This window comes from Solanum stenotomum, chromosome 4 (genome assembly GCF_019186545.1).
Source record: "Solanum stenotomum isolate F172 chromosome 4, ASM1918654v1, whole genome shotgun sequence".
Lineage (NCBI taxonomy): Eukaryota > Viridiplantae > Streptophyta > Magnoliopsida > Solanales > Solanaceae > Solanum > Solanum stenotomum.
In genome coordinates, this window is record NC_064285.1 from 11827969 (window position 1) to 11854363 (window position 26395).

The following is a 26395-nucleotide window of genomic DNA, read 5'->3' on the forward strand; positions in this document are numbered from 1 at the left end:
ATATATATATATATATATATATATATGAAAGAAAAATATGTCATACTCCTAGATAACAGAGAGAACACATAAACTGTATTAAAATTCACCCTTAAAATAATAGTAACGTTAATGAAAACCATATTTTGATTGGGCTGAACAACCAAGCATTTATAAATAGACTAGTAATCCTAATTGTTTTAAGAGTTATTAATGGAAAGAAAAGAACCACGTTAATTGAAATAATATGAAAATTTTATGAGCAATCTGCTTCTTCCAATATATTATATTTACATTTTATATTATTAAACTATATTATAAAGCAGGCAAAAATAATCATTTTCTCAATGCAAGCTCTAGATGTTTGCAATCAAAATAGTGGACCCTTTAATAATATAAAATAACGTAAAGTAGCACCTGTCAATTCAAACTTTATTTTGATTTAACACATATATGATATATAGAGGTCATGTATTAAATTTTTTTTTGTTAAATACTACAGCAACTATATTTGAAGCAGTAAAGGGAGTCATGGACATTAGGAAGATTACCAAGTATTTCTAAAACACTTTAAACATTTAAGTGTAAATAGCCCTAACACCATTCCTAAATCTACCATCTCAACACATTAGCTATGATGTACCAAATAGTAATACTGACAGAAGTATACAGAAGAGCCTTATGAACAACAAATTTCTTCATTAGAAAAGCTGATAATCTGAACCGAAAACTTATGGACATGAAACAATTCGAATCGAACTTTTATCAAACTAAACAAATCAGACATGGAATAAATGATTCAAAACATAAGCATATTTAGACAAATTAATATGTGAAACACACTTAATATCAGAGGAAATTCAAACGGAGACTCAAACCACCCTAAGGAAACAAAATGAGAACTAGAAAGACACCGACTAGTGTAGAAAGACTAAATCACTAAAACTTTCAATGTACTAATAAACCGAGTCACATAAATCGATCAATTAATCAAAACCTCATATAAGGAGCTAGAACATGCGAAAGAGTGTCTGGAGTTTAAACTATAATTCTGAAATTGAAGCACAAAATCAAACGAAAAGCAATTACCTTCTTTGGAGCAGCGTCACTAAGACAACACGAGCGGAGGAGCAACGACTTCTACCAATGACGGAACTACGACAAACTTCGGCGAACGATGAACAAGCTAGAAACTCCTTCGTGCCTATATGCTATACTCGAAATAAACTACTGTGTAAACTATATTTCTATTCCCCTTTCTATATGTTTTTTTGACTATTTTTCCCAAACCTTTTCAACTTTTTCTTTTCTTTTCTTTTTTCGTTCCCCTCCCCTTCTAAAAATGAACAGAACCTCTTCATATAAAGGGAAATTAGGGTAGATATTAGGGGGGAAACGGATACAAATTGGGGCAAATTCGCATTTCAAACTTCAAAAAAAAATTTCACCATTAGGGGCAAACATACTTTTCTGAGATCTTCAACCCCATTCCGGAAGAGGAAATGGGGGACATCTGCGTGCTGCTGGAAACGTACGATTTGAAAGGGATATAGAGGAAGACAACAAAATTGTACTCTGTATGCGCCTAAGTAGATGGTTTCCGTCTATTTCAACGTTGCTGGGTTTGTTCTCGGCTGAAAAAGGAAGAATGAGGCAAAGTGGGGTCGCGCGTGGTATTGCTGCTGTTGTTATTATTTTATGTTGTACGTATGGTATGTATTGTTGGTGTACAGCTGGTGGGTATTTTTTTTTTTTAATTGTTGTTGTACGTAAAGTTGGTATTGTTGTTGTATTGGATTGGGCATATATGTGGGCCAGGGGTAATTTGTTTTGTTATAAGTGTGTAATGTTGGGTTATGTATTGCATGGTATTGTGGGAAAAGAAAGTGGGTTGGGAATTGGAAGTAAGAGTTGGGTGGGCTGGGAATGGAATTGGGCTGAAAATTATTGATAAAATAGCCCAAAACTTGGTCTCAAGTGGGTTTAAGGTAGGTAAGGATATAAAAATTAGAACCAATTGAAGTTAAAAATTTAGCCGATTTGAATTTAATTGATGAATTCGGCCAAAGTTTTAAATAAGATGAATTAGTACAAATTAATTAATGAGCTTCTTAATTTCTAACAAAATAAAATAATCAACTTAATTATAAACTAAATTATTTAAAATATAAACTACTAAACTAACTAACCAAATATTTGAGTAGAACTAAAATCTTTTGAGGCGATTTTTGAATATTCATAAAATGTACTAGTTATATGTGTAATTATATAAAAGAAATATATATTATTTAAAACTCGCAGAAGTAGCAAATCTATTTAAAATAACTTACAAACTATATTATATATATATATATATATATATATATATATATATATATATATATATTTGTTTATATATATTTTTTTGAAATTTTATAAAACTAATTATTTTAAATTGTTGGAAATTGAAGAAGCTCGAAAATAATCGTTATCGAGGAAGGTCAAAATTAGGTGTCAACCGTAATTATCAATTGCAACAACAAATAACACAAAAATAACAAGTAAAGAGATGGGTTCTTGAGATGTGATCGAATTATTGGGTAATTGCAATTGATAGTAAATTGCTGTAAATCAGTGACTAAGTTAGACTTTAGTGGGGATAAATTTTCTCTCGAACAATTTACCCCGAATCAAATTAGTTTCTCTCGAACACCAATAAGCAGCAATTAAGCACAACCTTCGCTTTAGTCCATTCACTCTCTCGAGCTGAATGTGTGGAAAAGGGTTTAGGGTTCACTCTCTCAAGTTGAACCTATGACAACTCAATACCCACATACCATCAAATCAGTAATCTTGGTTTTAAAACCTCTCTCTGGAGTAAGCCAAAAACACGAAGGTAGAGTTGCATTTGCAACTACAACCCTTCAGATTAAGCCACAATTACTGAATGAAATCACTTTTAAACAACATTTACACTATCAAATAGCAATACCCAACAACTAAATCAATCCATAATCACATAATCACACCCCAATAATTGGGGTTTTAGCTATACATCATAAAAAGATAGAAATCATTACCAAATTGTGTTTCCATCAACTGGATAGGGTTAATTTCGTCTTTACAAAGGTCTAAGATGAAGAATCTTCAATACCCACTTCCAATTTCTCAGAAATGGAAATCTTCAAAGCTAAGGAAAATATTGTCCCCCAACTCAAAGTTCTAACTCAAAATTACTCTCATAAAAATAAAAGATAGAAACAAGATTGATAGATAAAAATGATGATAATGCTAAACTAAATATCCAATAGTGTATTTATAGTCGCAAAAAATGTGTTGTGAAGGACCATTCGGCGCAATAAGTTAGGATCGCCGATCCACTCGGCGATCCGCCCTTTGGTCAATTTCATCGCCTTTTTACTTTGGCCTTCAGCAACTTTAAGCTCTGTAACTTTGGGCGATATGGCACTGCATCGTGGAACCGTTCGGCGACTCGCCGGCAGCTCTTTTCTATTGCCGACTTGATTTTCTCCTTCAAGACTTGGCACACTAGAACATTAGGCGAGACCATGGCCATTCGGCGACTCGCCCAATGGTTTAGGCGATCCTCATGCCTTATTTTCTTCGTTCTTTCAGCTGCCTTGTTCTTTTTTGCTCATTAGTGTCCATCATTTGTCCCTCATTCCAAATACCTGAAAATCAAGGATTTACATCAGTTATTAATACAAAATATGCATTTGAAGAGATTAAATCTATTAAAATAAAGCACTAAATGTGTCACGACCCGAGTCTACACTCTGGACGTGGGTGGCACTCAAGAACCATTGCTCCAACGAACCCTCATCCTGGCTGACTACAAGCGGAAGACTAACTCAAGCATACAAAGCTAAAAAACTGAATAAACTTCATGAAACTGAAATACAAAGCTTTAACTCAAATGAAAAACTCTCAATAAAATAATATATTCAACTCGCCATAAAATAGGCAACTTAAGTCTTTAAAACATTTAATAAAATAAATGAATAATACAGACTTCTCAACTATACTGATTATCTATTTATGACGCCTCTAACTGATAAAGATGAAAGTCGGGACAAGACTCACGACACCCTAACTAAACTGAAAAGTAAATGAAATCCTCCAGAAAAAAGGAGGCTCACCATAGCTAACTCGAACTCCTGGATGTATCAACGAATCTCCTGTTGATGATCCTGAATACATGTGTCTGCATCATGAGAAGATGCAGGCCAAATGGCTCAGTACGTGGAATGTACGAACATGCAAGGAGAATTCTAAAACATAAACATAAGCTTGAATCTTGATAAAAAAAAAGAACATACTTACCTTTTCTCAACTCACTCAACCCAAGAATAAGATACTCAACTAAAAGATTAGATACTCGACTTGAAATACTCAACTCTGGATACTCAACTCATGAATACTTAACTGAACTCATTTCATTATAAAGCAGTTTAAAACAAGTGCAATATAAAGAAAAGGAAAACTGTTTAAAACATGATGTCAACTCATAATCATAAATTCATAAAAGACATACCATGCTCGCTCTCAAAGTCTACTTGTGCAATGCATGAATAAAGTCTCATACCCCCCATCCATACTAAACAGAACCCCTTGAGGAATCATGTAATTACTGTTGTGGGATTTTCTCTAACCGACAACCATCACTTAAGAACTATAGTGATGATACAACGTTATTAGCCTCACGTTGCCCGAGCCATCCTATACCTTGCCATGGTATATGACCTGAACTACTAAGTGGATCCACTAGTCTATGCGAAAAAGATTCATCTAAAAAGTATGAACCTTTTCTACCCATGATGGCTACATGATTTATGGGAGCCGTGAGTTTTCTGAACTCTCCCCCATATCGGTGCTCAATACTACTCCCAAAATATACTGGCTCTTTATTAACCCTCACCAATAAAGTGAAAGTTCATGTAACCAATCAACTACTAAGATTTCCCATTTTAAATTAGTGTTTATTTAAGAAATCTGCACAAAATTTTAATTTCAAATCACAAATTCTCCAAAAAGTAGGATTTCAATTTTCAAATTGTGATTTCATTTTTTTAAATTATAAAAAGACATCATTTTCTATCTTGAAAATACTCATGCCGGTCGTGAAGAGATCGTCTGTATTATATTGAAGAATTATATTAATGAATAACTAGTTAAAGACTATTGTTGACTACTTGACTAGTGGATCTTTATAAATTTATGTGTATTTGTAATAATATGAAATTACAAACTTTTATTTATATAACGAAAATGAAGATCTACGTCTTATTAATAGGATACCCTAGAAATTCCAATATTTTTTTTATGAATCATAATTACTCATATGGTAAACTCGTATAAGAGTTGAAAAAATATTAATAATTTTTAATAATTTATATTATTCTTATTATATTTATACATCCTAAAATATAATTGTGGATCCAAATTAATCCACCTCATCAAAAAGCCTCAAATGTTTGAACTACCCACAGAACTACGTGGTGTCTTCACAACCAATCCTTTCCTGCTCTACGTTAACTTACGCTTGCTGCGTTCTGCCCGTAACTTCCTCATGAAAATTGAACAAACTGCTCTCCCTTTCGCTAATGCTAATCACCCGGCTCACGTTAGTGAACGCACCTCATTGTACAAGTACCAGAAGTTATAATCCATTTATGGCGGGAAACCCCATAACCGTTTAAATAAAATCTCTTTGTCTTCATTTTTGTCATTTCTCTGTAAAATCATCCATGGCTTCTGGGGCGAACTCTTTGATGTGGTTCAGGAAGGGTTTGAGACTCCATGATAATCCAGCTTTAGAGTATGCAGCTAAAGGGTCGAAGTTTCTGTACCCGGTTTTCGTGATTGATCCACACTATATGGAGCCTGATCCGACTGCGTTTTCTCTGGGTTCCTCAAAAGCCGGGTTGAACCGGATACAATTTTTGCTTGAAAGCCTTGTTGATCTCGATTTGAGTCTTAAGAAGGTTGGTTCACGTTTGTTGGTGCTCAAGGGTGACCCTGGTGAGGTTTTGATTCGCTGCTTGAAGGAGGTAGTAATTGTTATTACTTTGAATTCTACCGGTATTTAACTTTGTTTAACTCTGTTATGTGAAAATTGTATATTGTAGTATTCAAGTAATAACTTAGAAGAGTTGGAGTGTAGAGTTGGATTCAGTATTTAAAATGCATGTAGTATTATCTTTTGTGTTTTAGATAAATGTATATAGTTGAGTATCGGGTTTGTCCATGAAAAAAGTGAACTCGAGTATCGGACATTAAAGGCTTTTGTCCATAAAAAGATTCACTTTTTTCCGGAGTTGAACTACATGTTTGGCCATAAGAACTTGGAATTCAACTTGAAGTTGAATTTCAGAATTTGAAAAACAATAAAAAGGTGTTTTCGCTCCAAATTACTCACATAAAGTCTAAAACAACTCCAGTTCGTATTCATGGCGGATTTGCAAATATCATTTTTCACTTTGAAAACAAAAAGTACTTTTTTCGAACTTCACAATGAAACATGGGTCCACACTTACTAAGGAACCTATCATGAAATAATTAGTGTAGCTTAGTGTCCAGCAAGTTGTTTTCGGTGTTGGATATGGTCATATGGACATGATTGTGCAGATGAAGCACCTCTGTGACAGTTACAGTTCAATTTAGTTATCAACAAATGGAATATAAGTTGATTAACTTAAGTACAAGAAAAATGATTTCTCGAGTTTATGAGCTAGCAAAATGTGTTATTGCCATGTGATTCAGGGTTTATGATTGATTTTGCTTGCTGAAAGTGTTGTATGTGGTTTCCATGCTGTTTGCTAATATTGGAGCAATCGTTTAAGGTTCAAATTTGAATATGTTTGTCAATTGAATTTTACATATTATGTTGGGTATGACAGTTTAGATCATGTTATAATTTGTTAAGTCTTTAGTGTTCTAGTGATGCAGTTGGCCCTTTAAGCACTCTGGTCCATATCTTGGGCAATGGCTGAGCTAATAGATCTACTTGAATCCCGTTGTTTAGTTATACAATTAAACGATATTACTTAAGAAAGTTCGGTCATGCATATGCTTTGATGTCTTGGAAAACCATGAGACTTTGAAACTAGAGCCAAGCTATTGATTGATCTGCACTTACATGCTGTGAAAGACGATGGTTCCTTTTACGGTTTTCTTTTCCTCTTTCAAGTTGCATTTCACCAATGTAACTTTGTACAAACAATATTTTCTTATTTCGAGGACCAATTCATTTATTAGCCATTGATTTGCGTAACCTTTGGCACAACTTTCAGTGGAGCATAGGGAAACTTTGCTTTGAGTACGACACAGAGCCCTACTATCAAGCTTTAGATGAGAAAGTCAAGGTAAAATTTCATTTCCATCTGAGGAAAAGATTTGAGTACTTAATGGGAGCTTAAGGCAGATCCTGGATGGTGTTTCTTGGTTGGTTAGATAAGTTCTATACTAAGAAGTCTTTTTTTTTTTTCACATTCTGAATGATTCAGTGCTTGTCTAAAGAACAATTATATTTGCTTCACAGGGCTATGTTTCTGGAACTGGTGTAGAGATTTTCTCTCCTGTGAGCCATACCCTCTACAATCCTGCCGATATAATACGTAAGGTAAGTTCATTATCATGTGAGTTGAAAACTAGGTTCGAAAATCTCAGAGGATCAGTTTGTTTCTTCTCCAATGAGAAAAAAAAAATGTTTAAGGATAATAGGGTAGTCTTCTGTTTTTTTTGTTAAGAAATATTCTATATTGAATAATTTGTATTTGAATGTCTGCAAAGAATGGTGGATCCCCACCTCTGAGTTATCAGTCTTTCCTCAAACTGGCTGGGCAACCATCTTGGGCAACAACTCCTCTTTTAACAACCATATCTTCACTTCCTCCTATTGGAAATACTGGAAGTTTTGCAGTCTCAGAAGTTCCAACTGTCAGAGAACTTGGTTATGAAGATTTAGCAGAGGTATGATATTACTAGATTTCCAATGAAGTCCTTCAGGTGACGTCTTACAAGAAATTTCGGATGCAGGACGAAAGGACTCCTTTTAAAGGTGGAGAATCAGAAGCACTGAAGAGATTGAGAGAATCAATTGCTAACAAGGTGTCTTTTAATGTTTGGCGTACAAGCTTTAGCCCCATCTTATAGAATAACATTAATATTTTCTTTTTTCTGGTACATTGTCTTTGGCTTTTTTTTACCAATTTTCTAATAAAATGAACTGCTCGTTTTCTTACAGGAATGGGTTGCAAATTTTGAGAAACCCAAGGGTGATCCATCTGCATTTCTAAAACCAGCAACAACTGTTTTATCACCCTACTTAAAGGTGAGCGGTGTATAGGCCGGATGAATTAGTAGTTATTGTTCTGAAATATTCTGATCTCTTGCCCCTCCAATTCTTTTGGAAGTTTGGATGTCTCTCTTCCAGGTACTTCTACCAGTGCATTCAGGACATTCTGAAATGCTCTAAAAAGCATACTTCTCCACCTGTTTCTCTTCTTGGACAGGTCAGTTTACTTCTTGTTTTAATGTTCAGAGCTCAACAGTCAGCACCCAAGTGACTTGCAATTTCAACTACTGCAGTTGTTATGGCGCGACTTTTTCTACACAGCTGCCTTCGGGACTCCTAACTTTGATCAGATGAAGGGTAACAGAATATGCAAACAGGTGATGAGAGCAATCTTCTTCATTGATGTGGATCATGTTCCTCAGTTCCATTTCTTCGTGCTTTTGCTTTTTCCTCTATATAATTCTAGGTTCCTTCTTATCATTGTCTTTATGAGTTCTTGTTGCGTATCATCTCTTGTATGAAGTGTCATAACACTTGCACAAATGGTGGTAGAGTAGAACTTCTGAATTTATCAATAACTCAAGATCATACAGAGGACTTGATAGGAACCTCTATGGTCTTGTTTATCTGATTTGATGATTTAGTTTATCTGAAAATTATGAGTGAACTGAGTCACAACTCACAACTTCTCAGAACTATCTGTAGGATGTTGCCTTCTCCAATTTTTCCTTCTGCTCTAGCTTGGTTCCTTTGATGTCCTTGACTCTCCCTCTCCAAAAAAATTATTAAGGGTAAACTATCATTAAGACAGCATTTTACATAATGTCATATTGTGCTTTGGAAACTACCCGATGACTGCGCTTATTGTCCTTGATAGCACATGTTTTACCTCTTTTATGGAAAGTGGAAGCTAGATGATTCTATTGATGAAAGTCTTATAATTTTTCTTTTATATAAGTATACATATTTTTCTGTTCGCCTAATCTTTTAGTTATTGTCTATATTTATTAAACAACTTCTCATGTTGTAACAACTGACATTTTACTATATATGACTTATCTCATTCGGACCTGAATTTTTCCTTGTTCATTTATTATCTGTCTTCCTTCCAACAGATACCTTGGAAGAATGATGATGAATTGCTATCTGCTTGGAGAGATTCCAGGACAGGGTTTCCTTGGATTGACGCCATAATGGTTCAGGTTAGATTGATGGACCTTACCATCAATGTATATACTTGAGAGATACTTGTTGGTGTTTTTTTTTTGTCTGATTTGAGATTCGTTAGCGTGTCTGATTTCTTTTCTCGATGTTTCAGCTTCGAAAGTGGGGTTGGATCCACCATCTTGCTCGACACAGTGTTGCATGCTTTTTAACTCGTGGGGATCTGGTTAGTCACTTCAAGACTTGGATAATTTTATTTTATTTTTGAATAATTTCTCATTTTTGTAATGGTTATTGGTATGCGGATAGTTTGTGCATTGGGAGAGAGGACGTCATGTTTTTGAAAGACTGCTTATTGACTCTGATTGGGCAATCAACAATGGAAACTGGTTGTGGCTATCATGCTCTTCATTTTTTTACCAGGTAAAAGTTAATCGTAATTATGTTGTTTAAGAGGAGCTTTATTCCAAAGATCACATTGTATGAAATTAAGCTGTTGAATGAAACATTGCTCTTTTATTTGCTCCGATATAAAACTTCCAAAATAATTAGGTGATACTAGATGCTTCTCCCTAGAAGTGCTCTTAGTTACATTTTTCCATGTCTCAATCAGTTGTCCTGGATCACCTCCAAAATTTTGATTATTGGGGTTTTCCATTTACAGTATAATCGGATTTATTCACCAATCTCATTTGGAAAAAAGTATGATCCTGCCGGGAACTATATCAGGCATTTTCTTCCTGTTTTAAAAGGTATGCTGATGAACTAATTCTCTTATAGATGCAATGGTTTTCCTTTGTTCTCTTTTATGATCGAATCGAAATTCAATGACAGATATGCCTAAGGAGTACATATATGAGCCTTGGACTGCTCCCATAAGTGTCCAACGTAAAGCAAAATGCATCATCGGCGTAGATTATCCCAAACCAGGTCAGTTGTTTCCGTTTCTTGCTGTAAGGTTCTCTATCTGACACACACACTTGTTATGTTCTATGCCTTTTAATATTTGTATGTATTATATGCATGCATATGCTCTTTCATATGGTACACAGTTTTTGTTTCTTCAGAAACATGCATTTTAATTCAGCAACATAGATTGGACTCTTTTCTCTTTCATTTTGGTAATTCAAAAATGCCTAAAACAATAGTATAGTCCTAAAGTTCCACATTGTAGTAATTGATTCATTATTAGTTGATACGCTGGAAACTATTGGTGTCGAGATCTTGAATAAAGTTTAATCCAGCTAGTTCGTGTGATTGATTTTGCTCAATCTGTTACTTATCTTTGGTTCCAGCCGCCATGCCATGTGATATTCTCAAGCTATATTTACATTTGCTAATAGATGGATCTATAGCTTTGTTCTCTCTGTATGAACGAATGGTAACATCTGTAAATGTGCATATATTGATTCAGTGTTTCTTTGTACCAGTTGTTTCCCATGATTCTGCAAGCAAAGAATGTAAGATGAGACTTGGTGAAGCATATGCATTGAACAAAAAGCTGAATGGATTGGTCAGTGACGAAGACTTGAACGAGTTAAGAAGAAAAACAGACAATGAATCTACAACTCTGGATTCTGTTTCCAGGAAGAAAAAACAAAAGTTAATTGACTAAGACTACGCCGTTGAAACCGTAGGTGTCTACAAGATCGGCAGCAAGGCAACCAGTATTTATAGGAGCTACGAAAGAACATTCTCCTCCAACGACATCTCCTTTAAAATGATGCCACTGGTGATGCCTTAGGTACCTTAACTCAATAGTGTTAAAATGTAGGAATCCTATCCTAGTATCATGTGTGTGCCAGGATTCAGGAGATTAGAGTTAACATACTGAGAGAAGGAAAATGAGTGTTTGTGTGTGACAAAATAGAGAAGCACACATCTGGTGTGTTTTGATACTTAAGTGAATGAGATCATTGAGATATTCTAGTCTTCTTTAATAGTGACAACCTGAAAAGAAGAATGTGATGTGTCCCTGTTGTTCTTTGACGATGTCCTACTCACAATACATGATACATTTTAGATCTCTTCTTCCCTTGATTATGCTTTGATTGCTTTTAGGAAATGAGTCTTTTTCATTGTCTTCCTTCTTTTTTGTTGGAAGAAATTGTGATTTATACTCATATGAAATATGATGTGTTTCATACGAAATAGTTGTTTAGGACGATCTTATATAGTAAAAAACATCATAAGTAATTCATATTCGAAAAGAATAGATGTTTTCTGCGTATGAAGATTGATGTTGATGAAATTAATGATGTTGCAAAGATAGATTTATAATTGAACTTTTGAATCTTGATCTTTATATTTGCAAGCTGGAGGTGGATGTTCGTCCCCGAACTTTCACTTTCTGAATTACTCAATTTAAATTTTCTTTGAGAGGGCTATAGCCCAATGAGCCTCGAAGTATAGAACTCAAGTAATATTGTTTAATATTTTCAATTGTCTGATGTATAGTACTTTTTACATAGTTTATAAATATATTTCATTTAAAAAAATTGAAGCTTCCATTTCGATCAAACTTAAACTATGTTTTGAATTTAATATCAATAAAAAATAAAAAATCAGCGTGAGTACACACTAGGCCCGTGAGAGAAATTCGACACGAGCGAGTCAACCTTTGCCGAAGCCTCCGGCCAGTGGTGGCACCCTTTTTTGCCATTTCATTTCCACAAAAAAGAGAACATACAGAGCGTTGATAAGAACAAGTCTCCATCTATATACACACAGGGGCTGACCTGAGATCCAACTGAACACACACCATGTCGAAAAAACTCTCTTCGCATCTCCGAACCCTACACCTACTTCGATCCACTCCCAAAACCAATTCATTCGCCGCCGCTACCACCTCCGTATCTTCTTCTCCGTCTCCGGCAGCCTTCCGTTCATCGGTCACTTTCTTCCCTCGCCACTTCAGTACCGTATCAGGTATCCTTTCGAACTTCTCTTTCTACTCTCAACCCTAATTTAATCAGATCTTACAAGTTTGAATAGAGTGACTTGATTGATTTATTGTCCTTGCGTTATTTGATATTTGTTTCTAGTTAGTTCGTTTTTTGTTCTGAATTGGTTGTGATGAGTATGGATTTTTTTGTTGTTGTGTGGAGTAGAGAATGTTGTTAAGAAAGTGGAGGATGTAATGCCCATTGCAACTGGCCATGAGCGTGAAGAGCTTGAAGCTGCGCTCCAAGTGAGTTATCTACCATGTTTTACTAATTTAGCTTTTCTTTGTTGAGATATTAGGTTTACTAATTCAAATGACATTGATAGATATTACTTGTGACTAAAAATTACATTTGTTGTTGTGTGCTTTTTAGGGAAGGGATATTCTTGACATTAACTTTCCTGAAGGTCCTTTTGGTACAAAGGTCAGTGTGGAACTGTGGATTTTCAAGTAACTTTTGGTGCTAATATGCATTAGTTAATGCTTGTTGCTTTTGTCACCATTATTGTTGATCACTAAAATTGTTTTATCTTTTATCCAGATTAGTTATTCTCATCTGATGCATAATGATTGCTATATCATGTAATTGGTCATTCTCTTATTGACACAGATAATGAATAATGTGCACTCAGTAAGAAATGTTCGGAAGTAGTTGTTGTTTTAGGTGTTCTTTTGAGTGTTAGGTTCTTCTGAGAAAAGTCAATTGAAGATGAAAGCAAGTCAGATGAAAATGAGCAGCATAATATTTATTCACGTAAAGTAACATCTGAGCTGTGAATATGTTTTAGTTTGCAATCTGAGTCTGGGAATATGTTTTGGTTTTCAGCTATTACTACAAAATGATTATTGAGTTCTATTAAGGTTAAGGCAAGACCTGGATCAATCTAAACCAGGGTTATGTTTTTTTTTAAACAGCTGTTCCATTGTTTTCCGAATTTTAAAGCTGTAAACAACAAGTATTTTCATTCCCCGAAATAGGACCTGGATCAACCTTGCTATATCACAATTCTTTACTAGTCATAATTATGTGCTTCCTTCAGGAAAAGGGAGGATTGAGGAGAAGAGAAAGGGGTATGATGGATGGTTGATTTAAATATTTGTACTTTTGTCCATGTTGGTTGGCATGAGTGAAAGAGAAGTAAATGAGATTATCTCACTTTCCCTGACTAATTCAAAAGAGATTAAATAGGATTAGCTGGAATTGCAAAGTCCCCTCATTTTCGATTCCTAACCTAACCTCTTCGTGTTTCAACAACTTGTGAAAGTATGTTTTGAATATGCATTAACTTTGCTAGTTTCAAAAAAAAATATACAACAACTTTGCCTAAACTCCAAGCGAGTTGGGTTAGTTGTATGAGTGTTTTTATGATTCTTTCCCTTTGCTTGGTTAAGTTAATTTCAATACTCAAATGTGGAAATAATCAAAATTCAGGGGTTATCTAAACCTAAAAATTTCTAAATTGAAACTTATATTTGCACTTACAATTAAAAAGGCTCTTAATGTCAAAGATAACGTAAGTGCACTAACACGACCAAGTAATCCTTATTATTCTCCCTATCCCAATTTATGTGGCGTACTTTCATTTTTAGTCCGTCCCAAATGGAATAAATTTAACTAAATTTTTTCCATTTTACCCTTAATGAAATGCTTTATAGCTACACAAATATAGAAGATTTATTTTAGACCACACATTTCAAAAGTATTTCTTTTATTTCTTTAACTTCATGTAAAGTCAAACGGTGCCACATAAATTGGAACTGAGAGAGTAGTTGGTATCACATGCAAATCTTTTGCTTCCTCTATGTTCTGCCAATTGTGTTCGGGCATGTGCAATTCTAATTGAGAGATCGCAGACATTTCTAATAACTTCCCCTATGAGATTTTAGGTCTACCACTTTCTCCTTTAATGCATCAAAATCATAGTGTGGCAACTAGAGGTTGGTGCATATGGAAGTCATACAATCACAGACAACCTTTTTTTAATTTGATCCTCTGTGTGTTATATATAGTTGCTGTGGAATGTAATCATTTCTAAACTTATCTTAATCTTAGTGACTATACATCCATTTTAACATCCTCAAGTTTTACTTTGTCTCAGACTCTCAGTAGTAGCTTGGTATTGAGTCTTCATTAATAAGATACTATACTTGTAAAAGAATTCATTGACAATTACATATAAAAAAAAAGAATTCATTGACAATCTTCTTGTGGATATGGTTAGCTCTCTTTTACAACATTTCTGGTTCCATCATCATTTTAAAGAACTTGCCTTTCATTTTGGTGGGTATCTACCTAGCACACAGTACTCTCATAACACCGTCATTTCTAGCAATCCTACTTTAGTTTTATAGATAACAACATTCTCATGGAAATTGAACATATATATCTAGATAATATGTATTTCGACACTATAATATTGTCTAATCTTACCTCAATTTTATTCTTTTATTGAGCTAAATTTGTAGTTTGTATTTCTATGCTAAAACCCTAAGGGGTAATGTGGTTTGCGAATAATTTATATGGGGATTGTACTGTGAAGATTATAATATAAGGATTAAATAATAATGAGGTACCCTAAGGGTGTGGCTTAGTGGTCAATCAAGTGGATTGAGAAGCATGATGTCTCAGGTTCGACAAAACACACTAGGTAATTTCTTCCCATTTGTTCTAGCCCTAGTGGATAAAGTTATCTAGTACTTGATGTTGTTGGGAGGTGACATGTATCCCGCAAAATTAGTCAAGGTGCGTGAAGTTGGCCCCGAACATCATGGTTATAAAATAAATAAATAATGAGATTATTTAGTGGAGATAATTTTTCCCGTAGATATTTGGTTCATAAGATTAAAAGTGGGATATAATGTAATCTATGTATTTGGTTTTACACGACTAGATAAACTTGGATAAAAGTTCCATTTCCAATTTAAACCTTGGCCGTCTTCTTAAAGGCTTTTGGAAATGAGCTTTTGGTATGTCATTGATTGTTTTATCTGGAAATTAGCTAATTCGGGCACTGTAGTTCCTCATTGAATGTGGTTAAGAATAATACTAAAATTGTAGCACATATAATCTTGGGTTTTATACTGAAATAACAAATTTCAATCAAATATATGATATGATATACTCTCGTTTTATCTCAAAATTATTATTATTCTCGTCTCTAATACCAAACCAACCGAGTCAGTTGGTTGGAGGGACCATAAAAATAATCTCATCACAAAGTGCTGCAAAAGATACTACAACGCTTGATCGGAGGGATTAGAAAAATGATCTCCACATAACTAATGGATTTGTTGTTTCTATAAGGAAAAATACATGCATAGATTTATGTCTTGTTGGGTTGCCGGTATTAAATAAAAGATGCACTAAATTATGTGGAAGATCACATGCATGTACAAAATGATAGCAAAAATACTTGCTGAAAGGTTGAAAAAGGTGGTGGATAGGTTAGTGAACAACATCAGATTGCATTCATAAAAGGGGGACAAATAGTGGATGTTGCTCTTATTACAAGTGAATTTGTGGACTCCAAATTGAAATGTAATGAACCTGGTGTAATATGCAAGTTGGACATTGTAAAGGCACATGACCATGTAAATTGAAAGTTCCTGCTGAATATTTTAAGACGAATGGGCTTTGCTGCTTTGGAGATAGATGGTGTTGGATTAGATTTTGCATCAACACTGTTAGGTTCTCTATATTTGTGAATGGTGAACTAGGATTCTTTTCATCAGAAAGGGGTATTAGACAAGGTGATCCCTTCTCACGTTTCTTGTTCATCTTGACAGTGGAAGGTTTTGAAAGTTTGATGATGATAACAATCCATGTGAGGGGGATTAAAGACTTTAAGATAACTGGCAATAGTGGAGAAGTAAAAGAAATTTGTCATTTACTACATACAGATTGCACTGTCATCTTTTCTGAGCCTCGGGAAAAACAAATAAGATTCATCAAAACCATTTTACAGTTGTTTGAAGCTACTTGGGCATGCCTTTGGGTAATAACATAAGGATGTAGAAATATGGGGTGGCATTGTGGAGAAGACATAAGGAGATTAGCTAGATGGACGGCACAATATTTGTCCTAGGAGGCAGAAACACTGTGATAATTCAGTGTTATATTCACTTCCAACATATGTGATGTTACTTTCCATTACCTTCAAAAGTGTTGAAATTAGACAAACTAAGAAGGGATTTTCTTTTGCATGGCTATAAAGTGATTTAAGGATATAACCTGGCCAAATGGGAGATAACCTTGTATAGCAAGGATAGGGGAGGTTTGGGCATTAAAGATTTGAGGAAGCAAAAAAATAGTCTACTGATGATGAAGTGGTTGTGGACATATAATGAGGAGGGGCAAGCTCTGTGGAAGAACATGATCAAATGCATATATGGTGAAGATACAACCGGTGCAGTAATGTTAGTATTGGTACTTACGGAGTTGAGGTCTAGAGGACTATTATAAAGTTGTGGCCCAAATTAGAGGCTAATTTGTACATAAAGGTGGGAGATGGTAGGTGAGCAAAATTCTGGGGAGATGCCGGGAATAAATAGATACCTTTGAAGGACGATCTATTCATACTATGCAATAACCTAGAGGCAAAGATCAAGGACTGCTGGACAACACAGGAGCGGAATCTTTCCTTCAGCAGATTCTACTGAATGATTGAGAAGTGGAGAGAGTAGCCAAATTGCTAGTAGAAATAAGGGAATTCCCCTGCACCAACTGTTCCTGATTCAGCGATGTTTACAGTTTACACAATGAACATGGCGCGCTTTCACTATTAACAGGGCCTATAAAATAGAAAACAATCAACATAGCAGCAACCAACAAAGATTGTGGATGTTGAGAAACTTAGCACCAACCAAGGTAAAATGTTTTACATGGCTGGTTGCTAGAAGGGCCTGCCTGACCCATGAAGTCCTGAAGAGGATAGGAGCCAGCAAAGCTTTTGGAGGAAGGTGTGGAGAAACTTAGCACCAACCAAGTTAAAATGTTTTACATGGCTGGTTGCTAGAAGGGCCTGCTCACACATGAAGTCCTGAAGAAGAAAGGAACGACTCTAGTATCTTGGTGTTCATTACATGGGAAGACAGAAGAGACCAATAACCACTTATTTTTGCATTGTGGTTTCACAACACATGTAACAGGTGTGGGCCATATTTCTCAACCTCACAAACAAAGTGGACTATGCCTGAACACACTGCAGACCTGTTGAGTTGCTGGATTAGAAAAGGGGGCAATAGGGGATAGAAGGCACGGGGAGATTATTCCCACATTGCATATGGTGGACCATTTTGAGAGAGAGGACTAGTAGGAATTTTGAAGATAAATTCAATTCCATTAATAAAGTTAAGTGGAACTGCATTGTTTCTCTCTATTTTTGGGGTAAAGAAATAGGTTGAGAGGAAACAAAACAACTTGTAGAATTTTTAGGATCTATATAAGTATTACTTTCTCTGTTCCAACTTTTGAAGGTCCCCAGCATTAAGGAAGAATATAACATTACCATTTTCAGGAAAAAAGAAAAAGAACGTGTATTTTCAATTAAGAGAGAAGTTAAAGTAAAAAATGCCCCTAAAGTAGGCAAATCCCTACATAACATTCTCTGTATTATTACTCATCACATGAAAGTCTTTACATCGGTCATCGCCGTTCATTATAAACCAATCCCTTCATTATTTTTCACCAAACAACCATGCATTTTAATTCCCGCGTGACTAGCGTGTGAAGTGAACATCCCCTCACTTTCTTAGCATACTTCTCCAAGCTTTTGGTTGGCTTTCCGATAATCCATTGTGAATATGATAGGAGTAAATATCTATGAGGTTCTACTTCTGCCTGTTTATTTGAAGTGGACTGTGTAAATAGGGTTTCCAACCTTTTTTTTTATACGCAAAGTCTTATTATTCTGGTACAGAAGCAAGTAAAAAACATAACTACATAACTTCCATCAGTCACACTACATCAGCCAAACCAAGTAATGATCCATCCTATATAAAGTACTACTAGAACACCATATGAATATATTGTTGATGCATTTCTTTAATGCTGATGAATTTAACGCTGATGGCTGCTAAATTAAAACATTGCTAATTTCAATTCTTCAAATAAATCTAATTTGTGTGGCTGATGAATGATTCAAGATTATATGTCAGCACTAACCACATGGTAAGAGATGTGTTATGTGGAGATCACTTATGTTTGTTTCAGTTACATTTCAAGTTTGATGCATATGGATATGATCAACGCTTTGAATGTTACCTTATCAAAAATAAACAAATGATCAACTTTTTGTATATTTTATATTGTAGGAAGCGCCTGCTGTTGTCAAATCCTACTATGATAGAAGAATTGTAGGATGCCCTGGAGATGAAGGAGGTAAGTTTCCATTATTTATTTGACAAGTCTCTCCGTCATACATTTATTCCTTTAGTCAGCTGACTTCAATATTTTTAGTTGGTTTCTATTAATGTCCTCCCTTGTTTTCTATTTGTAATTCAACAGAAGATGAGCATGATGTTGTTTGGTTCTGGCTTGAGAAGGGCAAACCACATGAATGCCCAGTATGCTCACAGTATTTTGTGGTAAGTACAGACTACAGAATATCAATTAATTCATAGTTTGTCCTGTGGTTTGTTATTGATTAAATCTAGGTGAGTTTTTAGGCTGTTGAGGCATTTACTAGACGTGAATATGTACTCCCTGCTTTTCTATATCTAGGTTAATTTGGAGGATGTTAGGGAATTTTGTAGGTGTGAATTTGTTGTTGCTGTTGTATATGTCAAAAAAGGCGTATCAACATTCATTAATGAAACATTTCCTCAGTTAATAACGAGACTATTTTTTTCTTGGGTTGGCTATTGCTTAGCTGCAAAGCACTAATTGTAGTTCTCAATTGTCCAAATGTGGTGCTTGCTCCATAAAGTGATTGCTTAATTCAGATAGAATGCACATAAGAGGTTTAGTTGTATTGACAAAATGATGAAAGATGGGGAGCTGGTAGATGATGAGAAAATTATAAACGAACACATTCAAGACTTTTAGTAAAACTATTCAGGGAGAATGAAGAATGGAGATTAAACTGGAAGGATGAGGATCTGAAAAGGCTTCCTGATGAAGACAAAGAGTGGCTGCAAAAGATCTTTTATTATGGAGGAATTGGAAGTTGTTATCAAATCTTTTAGAGGAGATAAGGCTCCATGTCCCGATGGGTTTAATCTGCACTTCTTTCTAAGATGCTGGAGCACAATAAAGGATGATGTTTAAAGGACTGAGAATTTTCTATCAGAAGGATTCTTTTGTTAAAAGTTTAAATGCTACTTTTATTGCTTTGATACCAAAAAGGAAAGGGGCGGTTGAGGTGAAAGATTTCAGGCCTATCGGCTTACTTGGGAGTGTATAAAATTATTGCTAAACTATTGGCTGAAAGGCTCAAACTGGTAGTTGATAAGTTAGTGTCAGAACATCAGAATGCATTTATTGAAGGGAGGCAAATAGTTGATGCAACTTTGGTCGCCAATTTAAGCATTGAGAAACTAATGAAATCAAAGAAGAGAGGAGTTGCTTGCAAGCTTGATCTTGAAAAGGCTTACGACCATGTTAACTGGTCATGTTTATTAAATATTCTGAAACAAATGAATTTTGGTGATAAATGGATTGAATGGATCAGTTACTGCAAATCTAGTGTAAAATTCTGTATATTGATAACGGGAGTTCACATGGTTTTTTTAAGTCTCATAGAGGCTCGAGGCAAGGGGGTCCACTTTCCCCCTAGCTGTTGTACACTGGTGATGGAAGCTTTTAGTATGATGGAGAAGCAAGCTGAAAAATTGGGTTGGATAAAAGGCATGAGCTTTCGAAGAAATCGTGTTGATAAGGTTACCTTATTGCACATTCTATATGCTGATGACACTCGTCTTTTGTTTGAAGCAGATACGGACAAATACTTTATCTTAGAGAGATTCTGGAAATTTTTGAAGCAGTTATGGTTGAAAGTTAATCTGGCAAAGAGCAGTATTTTCAGCATTAATGCAGATGATCCTCTGCCCTTCCATCCCTTGGATAGATAGAGAGGGGCTTTTGGTTTCTTTCATGTTGTCAAGGAACTAGCTAACATCCTGGGATGTAAGGCGGAAAAGTTCCTCACTGTTTCTTTGGGGCTTCCACTAGGAGCGAAAAGGGGAATGATCAAAGTATCTAGAATAAGGTGGATACCCTGATTTGGCTGGGCTAGTAAAATACAAAAAAAAAAAAAAAAAATCAGTTAAGAATTGTTATAACTTATAGTATGTTAATGCAGTCAATACTCAGGTCAGAATTGTGCTGCATTTTGTTTCTTTTCCTGTACCATCTTGGTACCAATTAATAAATCCTCTACCTTATCAAAAAGAAGAAGAAGATAGAATGCAATTTCAGTGTGCATGAATTGTGCAAGTTCAATTATGTGTTGATCCAAGCAAAATTTGATGGCTCAAGTGAAATACCTAATTTTCATACTGAATGGTTTCTTCTATTGCAGTTGGAAGTGGTTGGACCTGGAGGACCTCCTGATGGACATGGCAGTGATGATGAGGGTCATCATTGATAGTCCGTCTTGCAATTTTTTGTCGGAATAAATTTGGTTGAGACAATGAGAGATAACTCGTTTTACAAACTGATGATTCAAAGTTGTGTTCTTTCTTTGCCTTTACTGGATTATTGTTCTTATGCTTGCTGTGGTAGCAGTGAAGTTGAATATTTTTGCTTATATATTTTATACAATAGACATGTCGTGGTCTACTTGAAATCAACGGCTACAACTTTTTATTTTTTTTGTGATTGACCCTTTCGCGTTTAGATGGAGTGCGCACGTTGAAATTCCTCGGACTAGTGCCTTATGGACTATGGTGAAGCGTTTTGATGAAAAATGAAATAGTGGTGTATCTTGGTTTGCTTTCCCCTTGGAAACCAGGGTAATGTGAAAATCATCAAAAACCAAAAAAATTAGGAAAAATCATGTTTAGAACTAATTGATGAAGTGAACAAAATGAACTTTCAAATGTACTTTTATAATTTTTGTCTGCGTTGTTTACTGTATATTGAAGATATATATCATCCAAATGCATTGCTTCTTGTTTGTATTGTTTTAATTGAACAAATATTAAGACGAGTTTAAAACTAAGACGAGATGAGTGAATGAAAAGAGAATTTTTTAAAAGAAGATATGAATCTTGATGACATTAATTATTTTTATTCAGGTATGATTTAAGAAAATTGAAAGAAGCCACTGTCGTGTGCCGCTATGGCGACCTGGGCTTGCTATAGCGGCTCCTGACAGTCCACACTCCAGTACCCTCTCGCATTTTGAAAAATTTATGGATGAAATTATTTATATACACACTTTTTTTCCCCCATAATTTTCATTGTTCCTTGCCAATTTTGGAATTTTCCAAAATTCCTTATTTTACTCCAAAACCCCCAAATGTTAGATACATAAATCCTAACCCCCAAAACCAACGTTTATCCCTTTCTTATTTCATTCCACATCTCTCTCTATTTTTAGTCACACCAACAACAATTCCTTCTTTTTCTCCGATCTATCAATACCTTCAACAATTTCAAAAATAAAATATATTATTTTCTTTTCTTTTCTTTTTCTTCATCATCGTCTTCTTTTTCTCATCTTTTTTTCTAATAAATTTTATCCTAACCTCATGTTATATGTCTGTTTCTGTACGTGGATGTAAATGTGCCTAGAATTGGAAGACTTCCATTTCGTCCTCTATATTCAATTATATTTACGTGCCATAATATATATTAATGTATCATTCACATTTTTTCTTGATCAAAACAAGTAATTTACATATCTCAATTGTTACACTATTTATATATACAATATACATAATAATAGCCTGATACATTTATACAAATCTGTAATACACACGCTCGATATTCAAAACGTATCTGATCCATCTCAATTGTTAATCCATTTATTACATGTATCATATACAATATATTATGATGATACATTTTTATGCAAATCACATCCAAATACAAAATAATAACCACATCATAATTCACAGATACAAAATTACAATATACGCGCGTCATTTACCACTAATGTATCATCACTTACATATTCACCTCAATGATGTATCTGATCTCCAAAATTTTTCCTCAACTCATCGATCTCTAATTCAGTTGCAATGACTGATTTGAGATTCACAAATCAATATTTTGACCAACAACAATTTCATAACTTTTGTCGACAAGTTTGATTCAAAGAATTGAGAATTTTTTTTGGAAGAATGGAAAGAAGAATTTTGGAATCTAAAAACACATTACATAAACATCAAACTAGTAATGTATCAATTTGTAATCAGTAATGTATCACGACTTATATATCAATCCATATACAAAATGAAAAACAGAGGGTATACATAGCAAATCCAAACAACTTGAATCAAAATTCAAAAGGATCTTCGATGAACTTGAAGGTTCAAAAGGAAATCATTTGTCCAACAACAATTCCATCACTTTTGTATCCTTCATAACTCACCTCTCTAACCCAAAATTTCGACAAAAGTTTTGAATCAAATCTGAAAGGTTTCTTCACTGAACAGGGGGGAGCAATTTGAAATTTTGAATTTCTTTGTTCTGGATTTGCCTCTGTATGATTGAGAGTAAGAAGAAACGTAAGAAATAATTTATGAGATTTAATTAGATTTTTAGATTTATTCCCTTTTTAGCGCAACATAAAAATTCTTCTTGTATTAGAATTAATGTATCCAGATTCGTAATGTATCCGGATTGTGACTTATGTATCCGAAAGGTATAAATTTTAAGAGATTATTAGAGATAACATGTAATTTACTCTTTACACTATGAAATTTATGTAAGTTATAAAAAAAATGTGAAATAAGTTCTGCCATTATGCTAAAATATAGTATCGCCAACAAAAAAAAAACCCATAAAACAAGTACGTACTATTAATAAGGGATAATGAAAATGAGTTTAATTTGGACTTTATTTGAATTACTAGATGTTTATGAGCTGTAATTCTATAAGGTAAATTCAAACTTTAAATAATATTTAAAAAATAGGTAGTAGTATAAATTCTTGAACCTCAAAGTGTCCTAACTTTGGCTTCTCGGAGACTCAAAGATCGAATAACGAACATCTACCAAACTCAAAAAGGACAAAGGAAATAAGAATATCAAAGTATATTGCAATGGGATGTGAAAAGAGATTTTTCTTTTTCGTTTTTTATTCGGTATTCGATATTCATATTGGAGCCCGATTATTTCAGGTTCGCACTGCGTAAAGCCCCATTTAAGGGAAAACGTTGCATACCAAGAATTTTATCATATCTAGGCTCGAATTCGAGATCTCTGATTAAGAGAAGAGCAACACCATCCAGTGCATCACATTTTTGATGGTGGGTGCGAAAAGAGATTGGTAAAACGTTCAAATAAATAAGACGAAAGAAGAGAATAAATGCTTTCTATATGTATATATTGTGCACCAAAAAAAGAAAAGAAAAGAAAGATATAAATGTCTTTTCTAGTAGTAGAAACACCATATTACTTCCTAAATAGTATGTATTTAAGAACCCTTTTTACTTTTTTGCTGAAGAATAACGAATAAGTAACAATAGAATCTATTATCTATTATTTAATAAATATAAGTATTGTTTGAAGTTGATTAATCATATTTTATGTAATATATGCGTTTGAGTGAATTTGTGTATCGCACCAAGGGTGGTTATAAACAATGACTATTGATTTAATTAGTTTGATTAATTCAAGTGAAATAATTTTAATTAATCAGGACAAAAAATATCTCCAAAAGACTAACTCGGTAGCTAAGAGGTCACAAATTCGAGTTATATTATTTGTTTATCGAGAAAACATCATTTTGATTAATAGTACAATTTCTAAACAAGATTAGATGCAAGTAGGTTAAAACTGATTAAGTTCATTTTCTTTAAACTTACACACCAAGACGAAGAAGAATATGATGTTGCTAGGAATTTTGTGATCCTTCCTATTTTCTTTAGAGCCTCCTTTTATAGGTCGAAAAAGATGAGCCGTCGCCTCAATGTGAAAGGACGACACGCTTGACATTAAAAAATGACTACTCTATTTTGTAGTATGAGCCTATGTTATGACGCCTTAAAAATGATTGGACGTGTAATTCAAGATTACTTATTTAGCTCCTGAGGATCATTATGAACATGTCTAGTTATAAGGCGGTCTTCCTCAAATAAAATCTCTCTTGGATACCAGGCCACATAACTTAAACACATATACATGACTACATCTAGGGGTGTACGAAACTGAATCGAAAACTAAACCAAATAACAAATCAAGTCAAATCGAAAAAAAAATCTGACTAGTGATTTAGTTTGACTTGGTTTGGTATTGGAAAAAAAAACTCGACTATATTTGGGTTGACTTGGTTTTAACTAAAAAAAACCAACCCGAGGCCAAACCAACCCAACATTATATATATAATTTTAAAATATTATTTTATACATAAACATATTTACTTTGATATAATTTTTAAATATTTCTTATACTTTTTCATAGTTTTTATCTTTTAATATATTATTTTAAGTTTGAAACTTAGAATTCTGAATGTTCCAATAAAGATTATAGTCCACATATGTTGGTAATTATAATAAAACTTAAATCAAAATCAAATTAATGCTAATGCAAAAAGAAAATCAATTCAACACTAATAATGACAATAATATTGAATATTTGTTCTTTAGTTTTTCATTGGTTTAAACAATTAAAATACATAATCTAATTTTAATTTCCTTTAATATTTAGTCATGTATCTAATACTTATTGAACTTATTTTAGCATGATTTAGTACTTTTAAAGTATGATCATTTTCATTATGAATTGTTAATTTGCAATATTTGTTTTATGCGATTTCATTATTATTATTTTTGTTGGATATTCTAGTGTCATTAATTATATCATATTTCGTGTTATTTTTTTAAGAAACAACTTAGATAGTTATAATTTGGTAGGACTAAAGAAATATTTGAAGTACAAGTAAATTATATGTTTGTATGAATACTTTACCGGAAAAACCCGAAACAACCCGAAAAACCCGAAAAAATCCGAGGTTGAAAAATCCGACACAAATAGTTTGATTTTATATTTGAAAAACCCGAACCAACCCGACCATATACACCCCTAGCTACATCCCTCGCCCATTCTAATGGTTTTCTGAACACAAGTTGCTTGCATAATATTCTATGTGGAGAATTTTTTTTAAAATTTGTTCCACCAAATGTGTCAAATCAAGACGTTGAGTAAATTGAATACTTGGATTAATTTGACTCGCGAATTAAGTTATTTTAAAATTATAGTTTTGAGATTATAATTCATCTACTTATCTCACTTGAAAGGTGGGATAAGATAATACTCTTACCAAATAACATGCGATAAGTAGAAATATCGAGAATAAATTTATATCTTCAACTAAATAAATTATAAATTTCATCTCAAATTTAATTTTCTATAAAAATATCAAATTTGTTTTAACGTGCTCCAATCCACATATCATCACTTCCAAACACTCATATTCGTGTTTTTAAACTACCAACTTCATCGTGCATCGTTATTTAATCCACGTGAAAGTTAAGATAATACAACCATTACAGTTTGGTAATTTTATATTATTTAAAAAAGTAAATTTCTCACGGACATTTCTACCAGAATACAATAAAAAATATTGAATTTTTGATGGAAAGTCTGTTACGTTGAAAATGATTCTAACGAGCCAACTTCTCTCTGATCGTTTCTTTAATAGTGTAAATTATATATTTGGCTCTTTAATCGTCTCAAAAACTAGATCGAAGGGACGCATGTGATTCATATTGGTCTACAACACTCACAATTAAGTATTATTCTTAACTAGAAACAAAAAAAATATTGGAAAGAGGAATTGGTTCTTGGAATAGCATTATCCTACCTACTTAATTAAACATTTATTCTTTTCTTTGTCTCTTAAG

At 33.9% G+C, this 26395-nt stretch overlaps 3 protein-coding genes across 6 annotated transcripts in view; 2 read left to right on the plus strand and 1 right to left on the minus strand.

Annotated features, from left to right (window-relative positions):
* The window catches only part of LOC125862319 (cytochrome c1-2, heme protein, mitochondrial-like), a 924866-nt gene that overhangs the window by 18458 nt on the left and 880013 nt on the right, over nucleotides 1-26395 (minus strand). The window lies entirely within an intron of this gene.
* On the plus strand, nucleotides 5549-11525 carry LOC125862295 ((6-4)DNA photolyase). Of its 2 annotated transcripts, XM_049542337.1 has the most exons (14): nucleotides 5550-6029; nucleotides 7272-7343; nucleotides 7520-7600; nucleotides 7771-7950; nucleotides 8017-8088; nucleotides 8225-8311; nucleotides 8394-8492; nucleotides 8569-8652; nucleotides 9391-9477; nucleotides 9594-9665; nucleotides 9749-9862; nucleotides 10104-10191; nucleotides 10274-10369; nucleotides 10870-11525. In XM_049542337.1, the coding sequence occupies exons 1-14, from the start codon at nucleotides 5727-5729 to the stop codon at nucleotides 11052-11054; spliced, it is 1620 nt and encodes a 539-aa protein (XP_049398294.1). In that variant the 5' UTR covers nucleotides 5550-5726; the 3' UTR covers nucleotides 11055-11525. The 2 variants fall into 2 exon arrangements, with proteins under 2 accessions (XP_049398295.1, XP_049398294.1); XM_049542338.1 differs by lacking the exon at nucleotides 7272-7343 and having other exon boundaries at nucleotides 5549-6029.
* Nucleotides 12012-21170, plus strand: LOC125862331 (putative cytochrome c oxidase subunit 5b-like). The gene is made up of 6 exons (XM_049542380.1): nucleotides 12012-12367; nucleotides 12550-12629; nucleotides 12757-12807; nucleotides 18696-18762; nucleotides 18889-18968; nucleotides 20903-21170. The coding sequence occupies exons 1-6, from the start codon at nucleotides 12202-12204 to the stop codon at nucleotides 20966-20968; spliced, it is 510 nt and encodes a 169-aa protein (XP_049398337.1). The 5' UTR covers nucleotides 12012-12201; the 3' UTR covers nucleotides 20969-21170.